The sequence below is a fragment of the Mesoplodon bidens genome (assembly GCF_964165515.1).
Source record: "Mesoplodon bidens genome assembly, chromosome: 15".
Lineage (NCBI taxonomy): Eukaryota > Metazoa > Chordata > Mammalia > Artiodactyla > Ziphiidae > Mesoplodon > Mesoplodon bidens.
The window spans coordinates 36737126-36761867 of NC_138171.1; the positions used below are offsets into that span (position 1 = coordinate 36737126).

At 57.6% G+C, this 24742-nt stretch overlaps 1 protein-coding gene across 5 annotated transcripts in view; it reads right to left on the reverse strand.

Annotated features, from left to right (window-relative positions):
- Positions 1–24742, reverse strand: part of DTX2 (deltex E3 ubiquitin ligase 2) — a 34376-nt gene continuing 9634 nt past the window's right edge. For 4 of the 5 annotated variants that reach the window (XM_081257571.1, XM_081257574.1, XM_081257573.1 and 1 more), the window contains 9 exons: positions 21352–21708; positions 18598–19234; positions 12115–12215; positions 7125–7265; positions 4654–4727; positions 3362–3520; positions 2512–2673; positions 1191–1280; positions 1–539 (listed from right to left, as the gene is read on the reverse strand). In XM_081257571.1, the coding sequence (XP_081113697.1) occupies positions 312–539; positions 1191–1280; positions 2512–2673; positions 3362–3520; positions 4654–4727; positions 7125–7265; positions 12115–12215; positions 18598–19234; positions 21352–21619 (1860 nt within the window). In that variant the 5' untranslated portion in view covers positions 21620–21708 and the 3' untranslated portion in view covers positions 1–311. The remainder of the gene's footprint in view (positions 540–1190; positions 1281–2511; positions 2674–3361; positions 3521–4653; positions 4728–7124; positions 7266–12114; positions 12216–18597; positions 19235–21351; positions 21709–24742) is intronic. The other variant, XM_081257575.1, reaches the window with a different exon arrangement.

Below are 24742 nucleotides of genomic sequence, written 5' to 3' on the forward strand. Positions count from 1 at the left end.
ATAGGGCATTTATTGCAAACAGAACATCTGAGGTATGAGAAGCTGACCCAGACCCTGGCCTGCCCCTGGCTGGGGGCACAGCAGGCAGTCTCTCCTCACCCCCTGCAGGGCCCCCAGCACTGAGGGCCCAACGCGGCCCACCGAGGACAGAGGGGCCCACGCACTGAGGTAGCTGCATCCGAAGTCCTCACAAGTATGACTCCCAGGCTCACCCAGTTCCCACGCAGACCCGGGCCTGGGGGGGCCTGGGGATGGGGACAGGCAGGCAGGAGCAGCCTGGGCTCCGGGTGGGGGACGCCTGCGCCCCCAGCTCACTGCTGTTGCAGGGAGTCCTCAGTCACCCCCTGGGCGGCCAGCTCGGCCAGCACATTCTGCAGGTAGTTGGGGTCGGGGTAGCCATGGCCTGTCACGTTGCGGTCCATCTCTGTCTTGTGGTGAATCTCGTTCCACACCACGGTGTCGGTCTCCCCCGTGGTGCTGGATGTCCCTACTGTGAAGATAAGTCGCCTCTTCCAGGCCACCTTCAGCAGCTCCAGGACCTGTCCAAGGGGGAGGGGATGGTGGGGAGGCAGGAAGAAGGGGCAGGGGAGGGAATGGCGGGGGGGGGGGAAGAAGGTGGCCGTGAACAAGCGCTTAGAACAAACCCCAGCTCCGGGGGCTGGCCTGGAGAGCAGACACCCACCCCGACACCCCCTCACCTCCCTAAGCCTCTTCACACCCTCGGAGCTGTCCCCACCCCAAAGCCACCACACCGGCTCTTCTCTGCCTGGCACGCTCTTCCCCGGCCTTCGGAGAGCCGGCAAGTCCCAACTCAGGTCTCAGTGCAGAGGTGGCTCTGCAGGCCGCCCCCCACCCCCCACCCAGGTAGAGCGGCCCCAGAGCCTCCCCATCCCGTCCTCCCACTGGAGCACCTGTGAGGTCAGCTCGTCTCTCCCTGGACCCCGGGCACCTGGGACGCCTAACGCACGGCAGGTCCCCGGGAAGGGGTGGCCCACACCCCAGCCGGCCCCCAGGCCTTGTCCCCCTCTGCCTGTCGCAGTAAGAAGGTGAGCAGAGGCAGATCTGGTGTGGCCGCCGAGCTGGGCCCTCCCCACCCCACCGCCTCCCACTGTACACAGACAGCTGGGCCCAGAGCTGCCAGCTGGGGGGGAAGGGGGGGCCACTCCCAGGGGCGTCAGCCGGGTCTTCACCTTGCGGCCCTGGGCGTTGTCCGGAAGGTAGCACTGGCGGGGAAACCCTCTGGCGGTGAACGGCTTTCCAGGGTTGGGGTGTTCCGGGCCCTGCAGGAGGCACACAGACGCGGGGAGTGGGAGCCGAGGGGCCCTCTGGCTGCAGAGGTGCTCGGACACGGGCGCCCAGCCTCACCCTTTCGCCTTCCAGGTGGGGCTATTGCTGCGCTCAAGTGACCAACCAAATCAACTGCCATCTCACATCTCGCTCTGAAGACCCACCGTGAACACGGCACCCACCCACGACTGCCCTCCCTGAACCCGGGCTGCTCAGCCTGGCGTCAGACACTCCGGCCAACTCCCTCCACTTCCCCGAAGAGCCCGGACCCCTTAGAGGCTGGGACGGAAGCGCCTGCTTTGCTGGCGGTCCTCTGGGCATGGGGCTCTCTGGACCAGATGGCAGGGCCCGCCGCCTGACACCCTCACTCGGGCACACAGCCCCTCCACTCTCGCTCTAGAAGTGGCCGGAGTGGGGCCCGAGACAGTGGCAGCAGGCTGGACAGAGGCTGGCGGCTGGAACCGCACATGGCCCTTGCTCTGCTCTCGGCCACATGGTGACACGCCATGTATAACTCCAAAGTCCCCTCCAGCTCTTTGGCTCTACTGCTGTCTGGAGTGTTTCTAAATTTCACTTTGAGCCACAGAGAACTGGAGGGAAACCAGGGGAACCACCTAATTAGACAAAACCGAGTGACATCCCGTCAGACTCCTGGCCCCCACTACGCAGTATCTTCCCAACCTGCCCAGGCTCTGAGATCCCCCCCACCCCCCCGGTCCAAGGCAGAGACCTCCGGGGCCAGGGCTCCCGTCTGGGTCCCCAGTGAGCTTGGGTTCCTGTCCCCGCACGCCCCACACAGGCCTGGATCAGGCCACTGAGCGGGCCCCTCAAGGGCAGCCAAGCCAGCCAGCGCCCCCCACCCTGTGCTCTGCCCCTGTGGGCTCGCCGGCCGGCGGCCCAATAAAAGCGCTCCTCCTGCTTAGACGCTTGCTGGCCTTCCGCCCAGTACAAGTCCAGCAAAGATGCCTCTGCCTCCAGGAAGCCCTCCCTGGCTCAGGAAAGGGCTAGGGCCACCTCTTTGCTTCCACAGCCCTAGGAGCTGGCTCTAGCCCCCAGCACCAGTGCCTCCTGGGTGCTGGTAGCCTGACTTGGCAGCCTAGGCACCTTCACAGTGACCCGGGGTGTGCAGACTGCTAGGAGGGGGCGGGAAAGAAAGGACAGCACCCGAGAAGGGCTGATTCCAGAAAGAGCCGAGGAGGCTCCTCTTGTGCCGCAGCCCCTTACCTGAATGCCATGGGGAATGTTGTAGACTATGAGGATTGTCCCACAGTCCTCGTGGCCGGGGAGGGACACCTGGAACGTGAACACCTCCATCTTCCCCCGGGGCTGGGTTCCAGTTTTCTCCCCATAGATGGTTTTGCAGGAAGGACACTGCAAGCTTCCATCCTGGGACAAGGCAGAATGCCGTGGACTGAGCTGGGGCCCCTGAGAGGGCACCCAGGCCAGCCACCCCGCTGGCTAGGTGGCAAAGAGGCCCACAGGGACACGGGTTTGGCCCCGAGTCACCCAGTGGGTCCCAGGCGCATTGCCCAACTCCCAGGCAGCCTCCTCGCAAAGAAACTTGATTCCAGAAGCTTCCTTGGAAAGATAAGTTTTACCCCAGAAACTCATGCAATTTTCATTAAAGGGACAAGGTACCCAGAGACTGGCATCAGGTAAGAAAATGAGGTTTATGAGCAAAAGCTTGCACAGCCAAGTCATGTTTAAGATGAAAAAGAAAACCCCATAAACAATGGACTGATAAGCTGGCACCTTGGCTGGTGCACGATGGCACGGGGACACTGAGCAAAGGCCAGGCCCCAAGGCCCACCACGGGCCTTCGTTCTCTCCATCCCCCTGACCTGTCCACTCCGGCTAAACTACACCAAAGGCAGGGCAGCCAAGCGTCACCTGCCACCCCCCAGTCCCATCCTGCTGCAGGGCCAGGGCTGCAGACATCTCAAGGCTGCCTCCGAGCGGGCCCTGGGCCCCTCACACAGCAGCCCCAGTCACCTGCTTAAGTGCAACATGACAGGGACGGGCTGCGGGAAGGAGACCCCGACCCCCACCCCTGGCCCCGGCGGGCCATGGGTACCTTGTTCCCGTTGCAGTACATAGCCAGCAGGCAGAGCAGGTGGAAGGTGTGGCTGCACTTGGCCAAGCGGCCCACAGCCACCGGCCCGAAGGTCTTGCTGTCGGTCGCGTCGCTGTAGCCGGACGCCATGGACAGCTTCTCCATACAGATGATGCAGTCCTGGAGGGAGACCCAACGCGGGGAACTCTCACCCACGGCCCCTGTGCCACAGGGGGCGAGTCCTGTAGGACCCGCCTTCATCTGCTGAAGTGCCTGACCCCAGACTAACTGAATCTGACAGCCGTTTGTTCTGGAGGCTGGGAGCACAGAGGGCTCACCGTCACCACAGCAGAGGGGACGGCAGGCGGCACCAAGTACTGGGGCCCGTGTAACAACTGAAGCACAGGCGGAGACGGTGGCCGGAACAGCCAGGCAGAGAGGTAAGTACGGGAGGGGCCCTCAGTGCCGGGCTTTACAAGGGAAAGGGAACTTGTCAGACGCACAAGCACAGGAACGGGCACTCGGGTAGAGAGACCGTTCTGAAGCGGGAGCCAGCATTTCCACCAGGAGGGGCGGTGCACCTGCAGGGCAAGGGGCGACCGGGGTGCAGGAGACAAGGCGAGGTCTGGGGAGGACCAGATCCCGGGAGGCCCTGACGGCCACATTCAGGGTTGGGGCTTCGTCTTACATGTCGGGGGCCCGGCTGAGGGGCTGTGAGCAGCGGGTACTAAGTCATCATGGCCACATGTCGGCTGTGTAGACGGCAGCTTGGAGGGGGGTGGCGGGGGGGCAAAGCAGCCCAGCTGTGCTGGGTGAGCACAAGGGCAGAGACAGACAGACAGACAGCTGTGAAGGGGGAGGGCAGAGCAGGCTGGAGGAAGGGGCCGACGTGAGGATGACTTTCAGGTTTCTGTCCAAACCTTTACCAACCAGGTGCTTCCTATGCACTCAGTTTGCAGGAGGAAGAGGCAAGAGAGTCCTCGGCTCTGGGCTGGCACGAATGACCTTGACCCCACCCCTCCAGATTCTCCAGGACTCTCCATTCAAATCGGAGAAAAGTGGTGCCGTAGCCCCGAAGCGAGGCTGAGCAGAGAGAGGTCCAGGTGCAGCCGTGACGGGGGTCTGGCAGGCTGGGTTAACCACAGGAACCCCGACTGGCCCTCCCAACAGCCAGGGGGGCAGGATGGCTCTCTGAACGAGGCCAGAGGCTCCTCAGGAAGCACCTTCCAGCAGGGGACAGGCTGGCATGCTCGTCTAAGCCACCCCTCGTTTCCAAACAAAACCAAAAGCAGCATGGTTCCCGTGACACGCACCTCATCCAGGGCTGTCTTCAGCTCCTCTGTGTAGTTTTTTATCACCTGCTCTGGCTCTGGCTTTGGAGGCCCTCCTAAAAGAGAGAAGAACATAAGTGGTGTCCCGAGGAGAAAGAACTGGAGACGCTGGAACGAGAGAGAAAGGACGACAGGGAGCGGTCCAAGTTGCTGGGAGGGATGTTAGGGCGGCTCAGAGAGGAAGGTTAGCGTGCAGGAGAGGAGAGACCTGGGCCAGGCGCAGAACGCTCCACAGCTCTGCCGGCTGAGCCCTTCCCGGCCCACCCGCTGGGGGCCCAGCCCCAGGAGCCCTGGAGGAGACGGAAGAGGGGCAGAGACAGCAGCTGGCCACAGCCCTCAGGAGCCACGACGGGGCCTTGGCCACGGCCCTGCACACCTTCACTCAGGAAACCTGTCCCAGGCTTCAGAGGACATGCGGAAGAGTCAAACAGCAGCTTCTAAAACAGATACTCTGGAGCACATTCTGGCCGTGTTATTTTACTCAGCTTTCATCATTCTTGTAAGAAAGTCTCGGTAAGAGAAGTTTGTTTTCTGAGTCAAGTGTGTAGTGCGTGCCTACCCCATGGGGGCATCTGTGTGCACACCAACTGCGGATGACAGCCACACGGCCACAGCAAACCAGTCTTCTTGGGCTTCTCCCTGGACTGTGGGGTGTCAGTGACGTGTCTCCTCGATTCCTAAGCTGCCCACAGTTCTGTCCCCGCCCCCTCCTCCCGAAACCTTCCACTCCTCTGTGTGCACCTGTGCAGGAAGCCCGGAGGCGAGGCCCTGCACCAAAGAGGCCCCACCCCAAGGAGAAGAAACGCCCCCAGCTAGAGAGAGAATCAGCATGGCAGGGGTTCTCCAGGCAGAGGCAGCGCAGAATCATAGAGGGACAGCAAAGCGGAGCAGAGGGGAGGGACCAGGGAGACCAGGGCAGCCAGGGGAACGTGATCCCGGCAGGGCTTGTCATCCTGCCTCAAGGTCAGGGGGAGCTCCTGGTCCTAGACCCTGAGACCAGAGGGGCTCTGGTGTGAGCCCAAGCTCACGGCCATCTGCCTGTGGCTGCGAAGACTTACAAGCCTGAGCTCCCTCTAGACCAGAGAAGGCCAGGTGACAGTTATGAGGGGAGCCGAGGGGCGGGGACCTGGTGATGTCAGGTTGGATTCTGGCTCTTGGGCTGGGACCAAATCAGGTCACCTCTGAGTCTCAGTTCTCTCATCTAAAAAGTGGACCTAATACCAACCAAAGCCATGATCACTGTAAAGGCATCAGCTGCTATGACCTGAAAAACAGCTAGAGGCAAAGGAAGACCACGCACCCCATACACACGCACATGCACCCCCATACACACAGACTTCTAGGACCCTGGCTCTGGTCGCTGGGGAGAAAGCCAGGCAAAAGCACAGTCCCCACCGGCACCGGGTGGCCATCCTGCTGGCTGGGACTCTATTCTGATTGAGGGGGGAGGCCTTCTAGAAAAGCCTGGTCTAGAAGGCCACACCGACTAGGGACAGGCCACTCTCCAGCTGGACCCTGGAATCCCTCCGGTGAGGCCTGGCTCAGCATCCCTTCCTCTCCTGCCTGCCCGTGCCCAGGCAGCCTTTCAGAACTGGAGGTAACTCTCCAGGAGCCACTTTTCTCAAAGGGGGCCAGCCAGGTGACCGCCTACCCCACGAAAGGGACATCCGAGCCCAGGAAGGCCAGAGCGTCTGCTGAGAGCCTTGTTGTCCCGGGGCAAACCCGAGTGCCTCGGGAAGCTGCTGGCCTCTGAGGTAGAGTAAGAGGGGGAGCAGGGCGGGAGCAACTGCTGGCGGTGGGGGGGGGGGGGGCGGGGTGCTGGGCAGGGTTAGCCCCGCCCATCCCTGGCCTCCCTCCTCCCCCGTTGGGCGGGGGTTAGACAGGCAGTGAACAAGATCAGAGCAACCACCGTACTAGTACTAGTACTACGTGCCAGGTGCTTCCCGAGCTATTTCCTTCCTATTCCTCCCACAACCAACCTGCCATGTAGGAGGCGCTCCGCTCATGAACAGGACGCTTGTGTGAGCTCACAAAGCCCGTGAGCGCTGGAAACCCAGGACTGGCGGAGCCAGAGCCATGCTCCCTCTCACACCATCCTGAAGGTCACCGGAGCGGTCACACTTCTCTGGCCCAATGATGGAAGCAGAGCCACCATCGGCTTTAGAAATGGCAGGTTTAGAACTTACTACCCACAGGCCCCTCCACCTGAGTTTTATTAAAACTCACAGCACCTTCCAACGGTTCTGAAACCCCTTCCTCCCTGGCCGTGTGACGGCCAGGGCAGTGGTCATCGGGGGACCCCTCTGAAGTAGCCCCACATGGGCTGGCCCTTCGAAGGAAGCGGCGGAGGGCCATGGTGGTCAGAGAAGAGTGATCGGTGCAGAAGAGTCAGAGGCAGCAAGACTCGGAGGAGGCTTAGCAGAGGCCAGAGAGTATTTGTGAGCAGGAACTACCTTTCATGGACATTTTCCTCAATCTCTTAACTGAGCTGTGACTTTTAGAGGCCAGACAGGAGGCGGGAGGGCTGGCGGGCTGGGGTGCGCGGCTAAGACACACAGGGAGTCCAATGGCTGACATCAGAATACTCGTCATGCCTACACGGGGTGCGAGATCAGACATGCAGAGAGGGGAGAAACGTTAGAAGGAGTCGTTCAGCATGTGACCTCCACAAACCCCGGCTGTGTCCAGCTGGCACTGTCAACGGCCATCAGGACCTGCCGATCTCCCCGGAGACTCCGGCAGCTCGAGGCTGCCAGGGCCTACCCGGGCCGGCAGGGCTAAGCTCTGGGTCGGGAACCAGTGAAATGCCTGGCTGGTGGGAGCCCTGGCCCCAAGCTCCAAAGGGTTCTGTACAAGCAACCCATCAGCCCGTGCCTGGAGCATGCAGGGGGCGAGTCTGTTGCTTCGGGAGGGCAGAGGGCAGAACGCCGCCCCAGGAAGCCTCCTGAGCAGTTCTGGTGGGCACCTCTCTGTGCCAGGCATGAGGAAGGAGAGCAGAGGGGCGACACAGAAGGGTGCAGCCAAGCTATGGAAACGCAGATGGGCTGGAGCTCACGGTCCTCCCCCTGCGCCCCGAAGGCCGCGCCCCCTCGGCTCCTGCTCACCTTGCCCCCCCGCTGGGACGCTGCCTGTTTTGCACGCCACACCTGGCCCGCCTAGGTGCCTTCAGCGCCATCCCCGGGGCAGGCAAGAGGGAATGCTGCCCCAGGCCTGCTCCCCCACCGAGGCGTCCCCATGGCCCCTGTGACCGCTCCTCTGGAGCAGTTAAGGTCCCAAGCCGTGGCTTCCTTCTCTGGTCCCCTTTGCCCTGGGTGGGAGCACAGGGGCAGCCCACAGCGGGAGGGAGCCGCAGCAGGCAGCCGCGCCGAGTGGACTGTCCAGTCTTGTCCCTCCTTCCTCCTCCTAGCCAGACCCTCACCCGCGCTCCCCAAGGACCTGGAACACAGCATGTCCTCCCGCTGGAGTCCCCGTTCCTGCCACACTCTCAGCCACCCTGCTGTCCACAGCACCCTCTACCCAATCCTCCCCATCCCTAGTCAGGCTCAAAAGCACCTCCTCCCCCAGGGAAGGGAGCTCTGAGCTTCCCCTCGGGCACCTCCCTTAGGGGGGCTTTCTAGGTGCTCAGAATCTGGCAAGGGGTCTGGGCACAGCGGACAAGCCGGGTGGACCTGTTGCCCACTCCAAGGCGATCCAGAGCGGTGAGGAGAGATCTGGCCTCGGGATCCACTGGGCCCCACTGTGGCCTCCACCAGAGAACAAAGGCTCTCAATGGGGCAAATGTGCCCAGTCAGGGACAGAAGCAGAGGCCAGCAGCCTGGGCAGCACAGGGTGTGCTGTGGTGGTCACTCCGCAGGAGACACCAGAGTGCACATCAGAAGACCAAGGCTGGACACTGGGTGCCCGCTCATCAGGTAATTCGATGCCACCAGCATCCCAAGGTTGTTCCTGGGCTCAAAGTGTGGGTTCCCTTGGAACTAAACATCGGGTGGGCCAAATGACAAGCAGGCACAGGGGGCAGATAGATGGAAAAAAAGAGAACAATTCCTTAGGAGAACCCTGGAGCTCTGTACTTGCCCCAACATGCACCAGTTCCCGCCCATCAAGCAGACCCCTCTGCACTGGCTGCCCCTCCCTGACCGGCAGCCCCTCCCTGACTGCCCATCTGAAACAGCCACGTCCCCCTCCTACTCTGTCTCCTTCACTCTGCTCCAAGAGGTGCCCGGTCCCTGCCTGCTGGGGAGCAGACATCCCTGAGGCCACCATGTCAGCCCCGCAAGAGGCCAGCGTGAACAACGCTCCTGCCCTTTTCAATGCAGGACCTGCTCCTCTGAATTCAAGCCACAGACAGCTAAGTCTTAACTTAGACGCCCACAGACAAGCAGCGCATGCCCTGCAGGTCTGCCTTCCTGTGAAAAAGTGTGAAAATCACCCCAGAGCTAACGCTTCACAAAAGCAGCGTCCAGTGGACAGGACTGGGCAGTGGGGGGGAGGGGGAGGACCAGGAGGGGCCATCACATCTTCCCCAATAGCAAGGGCTCAGGGACAGCCCCCCCAAATTGCCATAACAGCTTGGATAGCCACGGCTTTTCCTGCTCTCGTCTAGATCTGCTGGAGGCCCTGGCAGGTCCTGCACATGGGCAGATGTGCAGACACCCCCTTTCTGATGTCCAGCCTTGGCCTTTCGTCTAGTGACCAGGGCTCAGGTCCAAGCCTACCCTCTGCTGGCCCTGGCCTTACCAATCTGGGCTCAAGGCCAGTACCACTCCCCACCGGCTGACCGGTCTTGGGCAGGTCTTGGTAGCGTAAAATGCAGACACTCCTCCTCCCTCACAGGGTGGGAGCCTGGCCCCGGCCTCGGAGGCCCACTCCTCCCCACCCCCTTGAAGGAGAGGCCCTGGCCGGGCCGCAGGCAGCAAAGCCATCACCTGAGGCGCCTGGCTGACACGGATCCTCCACCAGCGAGAGGGGCGTGCAGCCCTTCCGCAGTACATCCGCGGGCTGGAGACCTACCTGCAGACCCCTGTGCCCAGGTGCTCACCTCAATGCGGCAAGCGCGTTCCCAAATCCATAATCGAATCTGTAACTGCAGCCCAGCTGAGAGGTCTCTCCAGACCCTGCTTCTTGGGGGTGGGCGCAGGATCCCTGGTTCCCTGGTGGCCCACACAGTGGCCCCAGCTTCAGGTACGAGCCAGAGCCACATGTTCAGGCGGGGCGGCCTCTGGCCACCGGCTCATCTACTCTGTCCTCACCGGGACCCAGTTCCTGAACCTTTGGGCTCTGTTTCCCTGACAAGTAAATGGAGATTAAAATACCTGCCTGCCTCCAGGATCACTGTGAGAGCCCAGGTGGCAGGGGACACAGAGGATGTGGCCTGCAGAGGGTCCAGCCTCGAGAGCTCCTCAGCACCCAGACCACTTCTGAGCTGTGTGCAGAGGTGATCACGGCATTGGTATTAAAGCCTCAGTGACCGCAGAGCTGAACGGAGCTGGGCGTGTGCAGGTTGGGCCCATTCCCCCACAACCTCTCTCCAACAAGACCAGCACCACACGCATGCGCACACGCACGCACACGCACACGCGCACGCACACACACACACACACATAGGCCTGAATCACCTGTGGCGTCGTATGCCACGAGAAGACCTAAACTGGGCAGGGATTTCCTAGTCATCACATTTTTGCTCACTGTTCTCTCTGCCCCAGCAAAGGGCTGATGGCTGAGCAGCTGAGAGATTGAAAGCCTCCCCTCCTGGGGCTTTCCCGGCCCCACTCTCCCATCCTTACCGCCTCTCTGACTGGTCCTTCCATGTCCTTCAAGGGCTCTTCTTCCCGGCATCCAACCGGGTCTCCGTAAGCTCACTCCCAGAGGGGCACGGGCCGCCCCACTCCACCCCAGGCTGCTCTTCTGTACTGCTCGTCCAAACCTCCCTGCCGCTGGAACATCTCCGCCTGTCGACAGCCACAGCCATCACCCCACCCATCGCCCCATCGCCTCACAGCGAAGAGCCCAGACTCTGAGGCCAAGAATGCCTGGGGCTGAATCCCAGCTCTGCCAAGCGCTGGTTGGCTGGCCCTGGGAGGTTTGCGGAGTTCTCTGAGCCTCACTTTCCTTAAACATAAAATGGGAATCAAAGTTCCTCCCCCATAGAGTTGCTATTGGGATGAAATGAGTTACCACACATGCAAAACCCCTCGTCCTTCCTCCTTAATTATGATGATTTATTATCTCTGTCGGCAGCTGTACACCAGGCCTCATTCTATTCCTCCCCTCTCACAACCAATCCAACCACCAAGTCAGAAGCCCTTACTTCCATCTACTGCCACGGCCCTAGTCAGTGGCTGGCCCACCTGAGGCATGAAGTCCAGGTCCACAGGGTCTCCCTGCCTCTAGGCCTGGTCCCCTCCAATCCCCCCTGTGCTACCACAGTGACTCACCCAACACACAGTCTGGTTAGCTCACTCCTCTGCCTCCATCTTTAAATGATGGAGGCTCACCAGACTCCTCAGTGTATCTTCATGTACGATTTTACATTTCCCGTAAGTTAAAAAATAACTTTCAGTGGCTTCCTAATACCCGCAAGAGGAATTTAAAAAACAGTTTGGGGCTTCCCGGGTGGCACAGTGGTTAAGAATCTGCCTGCCAATGCAGGAGACACGGGTTCGAGCCCTGGTCCGGGAAGATCCCACATGCCGTGGAGCAACTAAGCCCGTGCACCACAACTACTGAGCCTGTGCTCTAGAGCCCGCGAGCCACAACTACTGAGCCCACGTGCCACAGCTACTGAAGCCCGCACACCTAGAGCCCATGCTCCGCAACAAGAGAAGCCACCGCAGTGAGAAGCCCACACACCGCAACGAAGAGTAGCCCCCGCTCACCACATCTAGAGAAAGCCTGCGCGCGGCAACAAAGACCCAATGCAGCCAAAATAAATTAATTAATTAATCAATTTTTTAAAAAGTTCAAAGGTGTAAGGTTAACAAAAGATCTAGTGAGACACAAAAGTACTTACTCAAAATGTTAACTCCAGCCAAAATAGTTCTATGAGTTCCCCAGGGGGCCCCTTTAGGGAAATGCCTAAAGCATTTCGGGACAGAAAAGTGACTCCTGAACCATAATTCAAGGTGATGTGAAAATGTAAAAGGTGGGGAAAGGCCACACCAGGGCACCCACCGTCATCAGGCATGACCCCCCCCCACCGCCCACCCCAACACCAAGACAAACGAACAGGCACCCAGGCTCACCCGCTGGGGGATACACCATCACTGAAAAAAGGCCCCGCCCCGCCAAGGAGCCTCTCTGGGTTTCCATGAGAACACACAGGGTAACAAGACCCCTGCCCCACAATCTCCTCCCCCTACCCCACGCATTCTCCCCTGCCCCCAAGTCCTGGCCCTGCCAGACACAGTCTGTTCTGGAACCTGGACCAGGGAGCAGCCTGCCTACCTGCGAGAGCTTGCTGGACCCTGCTGGGCTTCGGCATCTGCACAGGCACCGTGGCGGGGACGCTCCTGGGGCTGCTCACTGGACCGCTGGGCAGGGAGGCACTTGGGGAGAAGAGAGGGCAGAGCTTAATGTGCGGAGCCGACTTAGCAGAAACAGGAGCCGGAGAAACACCGAGTGAGGAAGACACGGGTGCTGCTGAGGCCCCTTTGTGGTTTCACTTCCCGCAGCTGCCTCTGTGCAGTGAGGGCTTCTGGTTTTTTCTTTTTTTAAAGAAAAGATCCCGATGAAGAGTATCTGGAAGGAGGAGCAAAGAGATCTGATGTTCACTCCTCTCACACCCAAACTAACCAAGAAAGAGAATCTGAATACTTGATATTAAGTCAAAGGCCGGCCCGCCATCACTTCCCCTGTGAAAATCAAGCGACAAAAGTCAAACTCCAAGTTGGGCCTTGGGGAGGGGAAGGAACAGTAGGCAGGGACGGGGCAGTGACACTGAAGAACACTTCTGGGGATGAGCCTCATCTTTTTACAAGGTATCGAGAATGAAGCTTTGGCTGTCAAAAAACGTTCTCCTGGACAATCAGAGACTCTGAAGACAAACCTAAAAGAATTATGAACTCACCAGCTTCATCAGGAGGCCTCTGTGGTTCCCCGCAGAGCGGAAGTCCAGCAGAAACCACTCTGAGTGGTCCAGACCAATACCACCAGTAACAGGACCAACCAACATCAGGAACCCCAAGAGAAGACGCTCCGAGAAGGAAATAACACCCGTTTTGTGGTCCCTGCCAAAACGGCATAACCTCAGGCCAATCATGAGAAAACGTCTGACGAACCCAAATTAAGGGCCATTCGACAAAAGTAACTCTTCCAAAGGGTCAAGGTTATGGAAGATGAAGAAAGACTGAGGAACTGTTTTACCCACAGGAGGAGGAACAGGTGGAGGAGGAGGAGGAGAAATGACAACTGGACGCAAAGTGGGATCGTGGGACAGAATGACAACAGCAGAGGAAACACCAATGAAAGCGGGAAAAGCCTTTAGCTAACAGTCCTGCACCAGTGGTGAGCCTCTCTCTGGTTCTGAGAACCGCACCATGTTTACGAAAGACATTAACGCGAGAAGTCAAGTAAGGGCGGTGGGGAAACTCTGTACCGTTTCTGTGACTTTTCTGTAAATCCCAAATTAGTTCAAAATATAGGGAATTTTTTTTCAATGAAGGTCTTGCCTCCCACAGTGACTAATTCCAGGTCTCTCACTTTGTTTTAAGCCGTTATATTTTTAAACAGTAATAAATCCAGGCCATTATGGTTTCAGGGAGCCCTGCCCTGGGGACAGCTGGCGTAGATGGCCCGCCATGCCTGCTACCTCCTCCCCCTCCCGGTGACTGCGTCCTCCAATCCAGCACTGCCCATGTTCAAGGTGACGCAGCGGGAAGGGTTTTGAAACCCTTGCACGCAGTCCCTCCACTGGAGCTCCCCAAGGACAGGCCCTGGGCATGTTCCTTTCTGTTCCACTGGGCCCAGCGTGAATCCAGGAGCTGGGAAGGTGCTCAGGAAACGATGGACACCTCCAGTCTGCTGTGCCACCCTTACGATGGTCGGCAAACCAGCAACCACCTGGTTACGGCCAATGCTCCTGGAAGCTGCCCAGATCCTTCCCTACTGCCGGCCTGGGGTCACGGGTCCCACTGGTGGACACAATAGGGAGCTGCTGGTTCTGATCCAAATCAGAAAATTTCACACTGGCTGGTACTGGTTTTCATTTCTGGACTATTCTCCCCAAACAGAACCACCTGTGTGGCCATGCTTCCTGCCACCCTTATCTACCCTCAGCCCCAAGAGGACAGTGGAACTGTATCAGGACGCTCTGATAATGCGGGGGGAGTGGGGGGGCTAGGCATGCAGGACACTAGGGCTAAGGTTTTGGCCCCCCTAAACTCCGTTTAATTTGAAGCCACACCCCACCCCCTTCCTGAGCCTGTTTCTTCAATTCTCAGGTTCTAGAAGTAAAGAATCTGAGAAGATACAGCCCTTGGAGGCATCCTTCCTCTCCCAAGCCAACCCGACAGGGAGCGCTAAGCTTGAGCCCATAACCAGGAAGCTGGAAAGCCGAAGCCTGGCTCTGCCACCGCACTGGGCTACTCAGTGGGCTGGGCATCACTGGCCCAGCAGGGGTCCAAGAAGCGGGATCCTCCCTTGCTGGTGAGAGGCACGTATCTGAGGGAGAAGGCCTCGGTTCTAGAGCAGAAAGCAGACAGGCAGAAAGGCTTCCCATGAGCAGCTCACCCTGGAACTGGGACCAGGAACCATGACTAAGTTCAATCTGCTTAGGGGTCTCACGATGTTGTCACTTCCCCTGCGACTTTCCCCAACTCCTCCCCCCTACATTTCTCTGCTGTGATCAGAAGGAACAGAGCAGTAAAAGGATCCAGTGGGTCCCAAGATGGGGACTCTCAGGGGTGGACAGAACCTCAGAGGTCGCTGATCTCCCTGCACCGTCCTCTAAAGGGCTCAGACTGGCAGAATATTCCCCGATGTGGGGGCACCATATGCCCATGAAGTGCCCTTCCGAGAGTTCCCTCCCACCTGCCTCATGTACCCCTCCCGCCTGCTGGGCTGCCAGCTCTACCTCCTAGGCTCTCCCTGCCTTGCCTGTCTGGGACCGTCTCCAGGAGCTTCCAAGTGGAGCTGGGAACACGAGACAGGAAGATTTCTAGTTTTCTCCACAGACAGGATTGGACAGTCCCAAACAGGGGGCAGAGCTAGAAGGCTGGGCAGTGAGGCACACAAAGCCTTCCTCCAGCTCCCCACGGGCTGCCACCCACCGGGGAACCTCTGAGCATGCGCAGTACAAGAAGCATAGGATGTAGAGCCTGGCGACCCCCTTCCAGCCCCCGCAGCACTTAAAAGCTGGGTGCCTTGGGCTTCCCTGGTGGCGCAGTGGTTGAGAGTCCGCCTGCCGATGCAGGGGACACGGGTTCGTGCCCCGGTCCGGGAAGATCCCACATGCTGCGGAGCGGCTGGGCCCGTGAGCCATGGCCGCTGAGCCTGCGCGTCCGGAGCCTGTGCTCTGCAATGGGAGAGGCCACAACAGTGAGAGGCCCGCGTACCGCACAAAAAAAAAAAAAAAAAAAAAAAAAGCTGGGTGCCTTGGTGCACGTCGAGTCCCCTTTCTGAGCTTTACTTTCTCTCTCTGTAAGATACGAGTAATTCCCAAAGGCCCCCAGGGTGTCTGCGAGGCTCAATCTGCAGCACGATCCAAATGTCCACGATTCCCAGGTCTCAGCGGAGCCAGGCGGCTCCAGGAGAGCTGCAGGGCCCTCACCAAATCCTGAAAACCACAGCTCTATCAGAGCAAAAGGAAACTTCAGAAACTGACCCGCCCAATTCTGTAACCTTCAGAGAGGAAAAGGGAGACGCAGAAAAGAGAACAGAGTGGAGCCGAGGGCCTACAGCGAATCAGGGGCAAGGACCCATTGGAACCCAGGACCCCAATCCCACAAGTCTGAAGAGCCTGGCCGATACTGGGAGGGAGTGGGGTGCTTTCAGAGGCTGGGGGAACAGCAGCAGCAAGAACAGAGCTGACGAAAGCAAACTGAGAGCCATTTTCCTAGGCCGGGTTAGTGCAGGGACAAAGCACCCCAAGGCCTAGCCACACCAAAGCTGCAATAGAGGGCTGGTCCTAATCACCACCCCGAGTCATCAGAATGCTAAACCAGCCGGCACACCCTCTATTAAACAATCGGTGCGTGACACATTTTGGAAAGTTTTCCATCCAACATCACTGAAGTTTTGGTGCTTAAGGGGATAAACTTCAGCTACGAGGAAATTTACTTAAACCCAGCGGCTCAGTGACAAATCATGTATCTTCTCGATGGATTACTGCCTACTCGGAAAGGCTCCTGGGGCACCAGGCAAATCAGTCAGCCAAGGTTTTACCCAGATTGAGCAAGAAGTGATTTGAAACTATGGGGGTTACGAAAAAAATAAAACTACATGGGTTCCACAAATTTTGATTTCACTGACTCACATGTCCTTCCCAGCAGCTACCAGTAAACACTTTCTCCTCCACACACGCGGTAACCTTCACCTGATGCTGCTGACATTCACTTGGCTTTGAGAACTATATCACAGCCGCTAGAAGACTAAGGTGCCAGGTGTTTTCAAATCCTTCCAGCCCTGCTGGGTTAAGAGGTCAGGGATTTATTAAACCCCCTCTGGCTCTACAACAGCCATTAGAGAAGGGTTAACTGCAGAGAACCACACTACAAATTAGACAGGAAAACACCGGCCCCTGCGAGTGAATGTCACCCCTCCCAGCTCCTGAAGAGCTGCAGGAGGTCAAGGGAACACCCCCTTCAGGCGGCAGGCCCCTGAGGCTGTTTCACCTGCCGGCCCAGCTCCAGCGCAGCAGGGTAAGCAGCAACATGCACGACTCAGCAGCAAAGGTAAGGCCGTCTGGCCGGCAGCCTTCCATTCTGTAACTCGCCTGGATGGCACAGGCAGGACCCACCTCAGTAGCCTCCTGGGCCCTCAGGCTGGGGAGGGGAGACCCCAGAGAAATATCAGAGGAGACTGATGGGCACCCCATACCAGAAGAAAGCAACAAAGCCCATGAAGTCGCCTGGCTCAATCTCAGAATCCCAGCTCTAGAACCATCTAGAAACTTGCCGCAGTTAATTTGTAAGAACATAAGCCCCAAAAGGCTAGGCAAAGCCGACCTAGTCGTAAAAGCAGCTCCAGCCTTGCTGATAACCCTTCTGGGCTGGCAAATGTGACATGTTTTTCTCTAAAACAGACTGACTCACATACTGGGAGGGGCCTCACAGAGCACTGGGAGGGACTGGGCTGGCACGGAGCCCAGCTTGCTTATGTCTCTGTGCAAGCCCACAGAGAAGGCCCAGGCCATACCTCCCTGTGCTCCCAATTCCCAGAGAGATCTCAGATCCACGTGCCCCAACTCCTGGAGGACACGCAGGAAGACACCCGGGCCCAGGGGGCCCATCCCCTCCTCTGTGTACTGGTGGCTTCTGCACGCACCCCTCAGGATGCCCTCTGCCTTCCTCTCACTCTGCCTTTTACATGGCTTCAAGAACTTCACGTGGGGAGTTCCCTGGTGGCCTAGTGGTCAGGATTTAGCGCTTTCACTGTGGAGGCCCGGGTTTGATCCCTGGTCGGGGAACCATCCCACATGCCACGTGGCGTGGCCAAAATACAAAAAAAAAATTATTAGAAAAAATTTTTTTCAAAAAAAAAAAAACTCCACATGCCCCACAAGGGGCCTGGGTTTGATCCCAGCTCTGCCACTTCCTGGCTGTGCTGCCAACCTCGCCAGCCTCAATGTTCTCCCCTGTAAGCTGGGGATACCCCCTACCACATGGCCATTGGGAGGATTCACAAAATCACCCACATAGCCTGCAGAACAGGGCCCGGCTATAACATGTGCTTGGTGAGTGACAGCTGTCACTGTCTTATCGAAGCTGGAAGGGTCCTCTGAAACCTAACTAGAAGAAATACTAGAGGCCTGAGAAGCTGCCAAGGAGGTCTCAGCCACACTGGGACGCTTCAGCCCTCCCTGTGGTCAGGTGGGCCGGTGGGCGGGCTTGGGTGACGTGGCCCCAAGAGGCTGACTCCCTGGGAAACAGGGCAGCCACAGGCCTACACATCCAGTCACCACCCAACCAGGTCACCCTCTCTCAGAAATCAGCCCCCATCCCCGCTAACACTCTGAGTTCTCAAAATATTCTCCAGACCCCAGACCCTCAATAATAATCGATGACGAGGCCCCTGGTCAGTGACAGGTCTCTGAGCATCCCAGATGCACCCACCACTGGCCACTCAAGGGTTTCCCCACTTTAAAGTGCCACCTGGTCTGGACGGAGCCCATTTCATCATCTTTCTCAGGGTGCCCTATGAGACATGGACTGTACCAGCACAGCAGCTGCCCTATGTCACCTGCTGCCACCCCCAACACGCTCAGCACTTTGCTCTCTCCTCAACCAACTTTTAAGCACCAAAACTGGGCTCACAGCCTTCTGTGGATGAGACCGTGGGCTTAGGGAGAGGGTTGAACCTTCCATGTCTGTGACTTCAGGGCCGGGCACATAGACGGAGTCAGAGAAATGTCCTCAGGTACCCAGCCCCAGCTACGTGGCACACAGGCACAGCCAAAAAAATCTTTAACTGCTCAGAGAGCCTGATTCTCCTGGGTCAATGAATCACTGGTTTTAACCCATGTGGCAACTACCAGCACTCAAGTGCCAGAAGTCAGGTAGGCCCCCCGGGACACAAGGCTGTGGACAGCGTGGCACCTTGGCACCACGTGACACGTGCAAAGGGGATGACGTAGCAGGGACAGCCGAGGAGGCACGTGCCAAGTCTGCAGACATTTGGGGGGAGTCTTCCCAGCTAAAGAAGAGCAGAAACCCAAGCCCGCTGACAAGGCATGCGGGTGGACAAAACGACCGTCCGCGTAACACAAGATACCTGGCTGCGCCGGCAGCGGACAGTCCTTGGGGCTGGTGCTGAGGTCCCAGATGGGAGAGGCTGGAGCGGTAGAGGGGCTGGTTCCCCACGGAGGGCAGCGCCCCAGCCCAGAAGTTGGCGGTGCTCAGCCTGGGTGCAGACCTGGCCCCAGAGAGTGAGGGCTTGTTGTATGGAGAAAAGGCCTGGTGGGCCCCCAAAACAACGGCGGTCCTGTGGGGTGGCTGGGGGACTGCGTAGGCGGGAAGGTTGGTCATGGAGTGGCGGTAGCGGCCTGACACGGGGCCGGCTGCGCCACCGCCGAGGCACTGATGGCAAGAGCAGGCCACTCCCGTGTGGCCCGGCGGAGCGATGACAGTGGTCACTGGGTACGGGGGCCCTGCTTGGCGCCGCACGCTCCGGCAGAAGCTGGAAGTCTTGTTGGTCTGCGTGTGGGTGGCGCAGTTGATGGTGTAGTTGTACCCCAGGGCAGCCAAGTCCACAAGCTGGGCGCCCCTGGCCACCTGCTGCTCCAGGTAATCGCAGACGCTGGCTTCATACGCCGTCCAGGAGCCGTCGTCACTCAGCCACTCCCAGACGATGCCCCGGCCCGGGGCCGAGTGCTGGGGAAACAGGTGCCTCCGCACAGCCCGCATGGTGCCTGTTTTAAAAGGAGCGCGGCACACATAAAGTTCACCTGCTAGCCACTCACCACCTCCCAAAAAAAGGGAGTTTAAAAATTCTGTTTCCTACAACCAAAATAAAACAACATGATCACGGTGTATATATGGTCATGCTGCTGTCTGACCTAAAGGCTGGCATTGACTCTTCTCTCCAAATTTGGGGTGAAGGGTAGAGTGCTCTCTCTATGCAAAGAAACTGTGGATCAAAGGGATCAAGTGGCAGAGAGGGACCAGTGCTTCTCAGCAGGAGTGAGGGATGCTGGACGCTTAGGTCAAAGACCAGCTGTGGCTCAAAATATTCCTAAGGATGAAACCTATGTAGCCTGACTTAAAAAACTGAAAACAAGGGCCTCCCTGGTGGCGCAATGGTTGAGAGTCCGCCTGCCGATGCAGGGGATACGGGTTCGTGCCCCGGTCTGGGAGGATCCCATATGCCGCGGAGCGGCTGGGCCCGTGAGCCATGGCCGCTGGGCCTGCGCATCCGGAGCCTGTGCTCCGCAACGGGAGAGGCCACAACAGTGAGAGGCCCGCATACCGCAAAAAGAAAAAAAGAAAAAAAAAAAAAAAACTGAAAACAAAATGTCTGAAGAAAATTAAATCATCCATAATCCAACCACCAAGAGGAAAGCACACGACATATATTGTAACATATTCCTTCCCATCTAGTCTCCTAGGCATGTATGTTTAGGTATAGCTGACAATCATACTGAAATTTTTTCCTGTTTTCATGTATTATGCCATAAGTATTTCTTATGTCTCTAAAACTTTGTAAAACTCTTTATTAACTGTTACACAGTTCTCTTACGTGGATGTACTTAGATTCCCTTGGACTTCCCAGGTAGCAACTATTAGGAAACACCTGTGGTTAGCTTATATTAATAAACCAAACCTGACGATTCAGGAGAGAAAGAAAAAAGTCAATTTGGGCCATGCTTCCAACAGTACTTGTCAAAAGGTGATCACTGCGATTACCTTCTACCTGGTCTCCCAACCTCAGCAGCCAGTGGGATTCTCTTAACCCCCAAATCAGATTACGTCATTCCTCTGCCCAAATCTTCCCAGGGTTCCTCCTTTCAGAAGAAAAGTCGAAGTCCCTCAAGGGATGGAAAAGCCCTGCATGACCTGCCTCTCCCTCCTGATCTGTCCCCAGCCCTTCCTGGTGACCAGGCCACCCAAGCTCAAACTTCAAAACAACCTCTCCCTGCGCTTTACACATCTATTCCCTGATAAACACTCACTGCTACCTAACTCATACACAGTTCACGAATCATTTATCTTGTGCGCTGCCTTTCTCAGTGACTGCAAACATCATGAAGGCAGGGACTTTTATCTGCACCCACTGCCTGGAAACCTGAGTCCTCACACCCTCGGGGACGCTGCTACAGGGATTAGAGCAAGAGTCTTCAGGCTCGGCACTAGTGACATTCTGGGCTAATAATTCTTTGTTGTGGGGCTGTCCTGGACATTGCAGGATGTTTAGCACCATCCCTGGCCTCTACCCACTAGATGCTGGTAGCGCCCCACCCCACAGTCCTGACCATCAAAAATGTCTCCAAACGTTGCCCCCAGCTGAAAACCACTGATTTACAGGGAAAGTGCACAGCTCTGGGAGGAAGTTGGTGGCCCCATTCTCAGTAATACTGAGCAAAAGACACACACACACACACACACGAAAGAAACATGAGTGCACAGGAGAGTGAAGTAACTTGCCCATGTGACACAGCTATCACACAGGAGCTGGAACACATCACCAGGCCCTCTTAACTAGCATGGTGTGCCACCCCCACGCCGGCCGGCTTGCTTGCCTGCCTGCTGCCAGTAAGACCCTCGAATCTCTACGGGCGGAAGCAGGCGTTGCTGGTTTGCGAGACAAGGGGGAAAGGGGCTGGAACGGCCTCTGCACTGTGTTCCCAAGGCACCCTGTACCACTAAGGAACATCTCACATTGCTATCACTCCCAGCACCCGCCTTCTGACCATGTGCATTTCAGGGGCAGGATAGCGCTGAGAGTCAATTCTGTGACCCCCAACACCTAGCACGACACCCAGCCCGAAACAGGCACTTGGACACATACTCGAGGCAGGAAGTGCCTTACCAGTGTCCTGGCGGAACTGCGTCCAGCTGGGGAGGTCGATGATATAAGGAGCCAGTGAAGGGTCAGCCTGGCCTAAGGGGATGCTGTGGGCCAGGCTCCCCAGCCCGAAGCGCTGGCCCTTCTGCTGGACAAACTGCTGCTCGATGTAGGTGCAAACAGTGGCACTGTAGGGGTGCCAGGTGCCCAGCCCGTCCTGCCATTCCCACACGGCCACTGCCACCGGGCTGGTGTACACCTGAGCCAGGGAAGGGCTTGGGGCCATGGCCATCTTCCCCAGGACTCCCTCTGTTCTCCCCAACGGCTTCAGACCACTCTAGGCTGCAGTCTCAGGTTCATTGCCCAGCGCTTCCAGGAGACCTGAAACAAGACAGACACGCAGTTACCGACGCACACGGTGGTCCTGCCAGAGTCAGTCTCAGTGCGGGGGAGGGGGGGGAAATCATGCTTTTCCGCAGTCACTTTTTTCCCTAATACCTTAAGGGCATCGTACCTAATTGTACCTAAGGCAAGTACCTAATCCTGTCTCTTTGCTCAGGCAGCCAGGAAGAATTCGGAGTCAATCAAGCAGCCTCCTTACCTCTGCAAATGTCCAGGAAGACACAGTGGGTGAATTCTGCGTGCTAATCATCAGCCCTGCTTCTGTCCTTTTACCAATAATTTCCTTCTGGCCCAACTACTAAGTGTATCCTTTTATACTATATGTATTTTCATGAGTCACCCCAATCCTTTGTGGACTGAAGCCATCATGACCCCTTATAGCTTTGTGAGGATGCCACACAGGTTTCCAAAGCAGTTTTGTTTGTGAGACACATACTAACACCTGCTATGCTACAGATGAAAAAAAAACATGTCTCAGAAAGGACCAGGGGCTCAAGGACAGCCAGAGCTGCGACTCTAAGCATGGGTGGGTCCCAGCTCTGTCCAGGTCACCAGGCTGCCCTGGTTTCCTGCACCATTAACCACAGAGGGCAGATCCTAGATAGACATTAAAATGCTATGGATGCTGAAGCCCTCCCTCTCTGGCCTCTCTGCACCCCACTCCCTGGGCCTGGGCCTTGCTGACCGGCGGTCAGATCCAAAGACTTTACACCCATCTCCCAAGACACGCTTCTCCCAGTCACTCCCGCCCAGCTGCATCACTCAGGGTTTTCCCAGGCCATCCGTCACATGAACTTCTCCCTCCACGGCCCCGACCAGAACTCTGAACGCCCACATACACATATGGCGGTCCCTGTCTTTCTGCCCCCTCAGAAGGCAGACACCCAGCGAGTCGGCCTTGTCCACAGCCACCTCGCCAGCCCCAGCACAGGCCGTGTCATGTAGCACGTGTTATACACGGATTAGCTCGAAGCACGACTGAATGGAGGCAGATGAAGATTCTATGTGCCTGCAGCTGTTTGAAGAAGAAAGGGGGTCTGTGGAAGCTCCTAGGGTGAGAGAGGAACGGGGCCAAACAGACTGACAAGGCGGTATTTCTCCCACTTTATGGACAGGAAAACAAAGAAGTCAAGGTCTTATTGAAGGTCACACATACACTGGTAAGTGGTAGCACAGAGTGCAAACCCAGATCAACTGGCTCTAATGCCCATTTTCTTAGCGAGGAAAGCTCAGCATGAGCTCTACCTTGGGCTCTGCCCTAGATAAACATTAAAATCCTATGGATGCTTAAGCCCTCTCTAGCCTCTCAGCACCCCACTTGCTTAGAGAGGGGGGAGGGAGAAAAGGGAAAGCGGTGGGGGGAGGGGAGGAAGGGAGAGAGGAGCCTGCGTCTCAAGCTGTGAGCACCCTCAGCTGTTACGTCCACATAGGGCCCTGGTGCCAATAGGGTTCCCAGTCACATCATCTGCTCCGACTCCCACACAATCCCCTTAAGTACAGTCATCGAATTTTGTCCCTGTTTTGCAGACGAGAAAACCGAGGCCCCGGTGGTTTTGGTGACTCACTTACATGGCCACTAATGAGGCTGGGACCCTGCCTGGGCTTTCGCTGGTGTCCCTGAGATTGCACTCCGGCAGGGTTTCAGTGAGAAGGCCGAGACCACCTGCCCCACAAGGAAGGCAGAGCTGGAGCAGCATGTGACAGGGAAGAGGCGCGGGCTCTGGCGTCCACACGCCGCATACTCACTGCACTCTACTCGCTGTGTCACCTGGTGAAGGTACCTAAGCCCTCCAAGCCCGATTTCGCTTGGAAGTGGACATATCAACCTCTATTCTAAGTGCTTTTCTAGGGGATTCAGATGGATAGATGTGTATAAAGCACCAGGACAGCGCCAGGCACACAGCCGATATCAGGAAATCTTGGCCTCCCTCCCTTTCCCTGCCCCCCTCCAACCCAGCACCTCCCACCCCTCAAGTCTGGGTGAGGAGTGGCGGCCCAGGGCGGCACTGAGCTACCCAACCTGAGAACACAGGCGATGAGTCAGGCCTGCAATAACTCTGAGCACGCATAGGGGGGCCAGGGCCGCCCCTGAGCTGCCAACCGCTCCAACAGAAGCACACATCCCGCCCTGGAGGATTAGACCCGGGATGCCCTCGAGATGGCTGGCGAGCTTATTAGCTCAGCGCCTGCAACTAGAGGTCTCTGGACCCACATCCAGGTACAAATCACAGGACTGGTTTCAGGGCCAATTACTCCTGAGCCCAGACTTTCCCCCGGCACCTCCTGGCAGGCGTCCCTCATCTCTCGGGCAGCAGGGGCCTCCCATGTACCAGCACACGTGGTATGTTCCACCATGTCCACACACCCCCAGATGAACCAACACGGAGAACTCTGCCAAACAGCCTGAGAACTACACTCGAGAACTTCAGCTAAGCTCTTCATGAACGTGTTGGGCCTACAGACCGCAGGCACACGACGGTCCAGGCCCTGTCAGGGTACTAGAGACCCAAAGATGAGAAAGACACAGCACACGGCCCCTCCATGACCGGCCACTGTCCCCACTAATACCAAGGCCTCCACCTTTCGTCCACCTGCATCAAATTCTAGCAAGTGCCAGAACATTCGGAGCCATTTCCCACCTCCCAGACATTGATCCTGCTGGTGCCCATGTCCAGACTTCCATCCTCTCTGCGCCTAAGCCCCCAGCAAACATGCCCATCTTTCCAGACTCAGCCACAGCACCCCGCTCTAAGCCACACCTTTAACAGAAAGTGCTGACCCCATCCTCCTGTGCGTCCTCACTGCATTCTCCATTTATCCAAACACACTGCATTTATTGGTTTCAGTATCTGTCCCCCTCTCACCACCCCCCAGAACAGGAACTCCCTGAGCGCAGAGCTGGAGCTGACCCAAAGCTGGGGCTGCAGCTCTTCAAATGGCCAATATCCCAGAGGGTCGAAAACACACATGCCGAAAGAGAGGAGCACCTTCTGCTCCAGGGGCCTGAGGCACA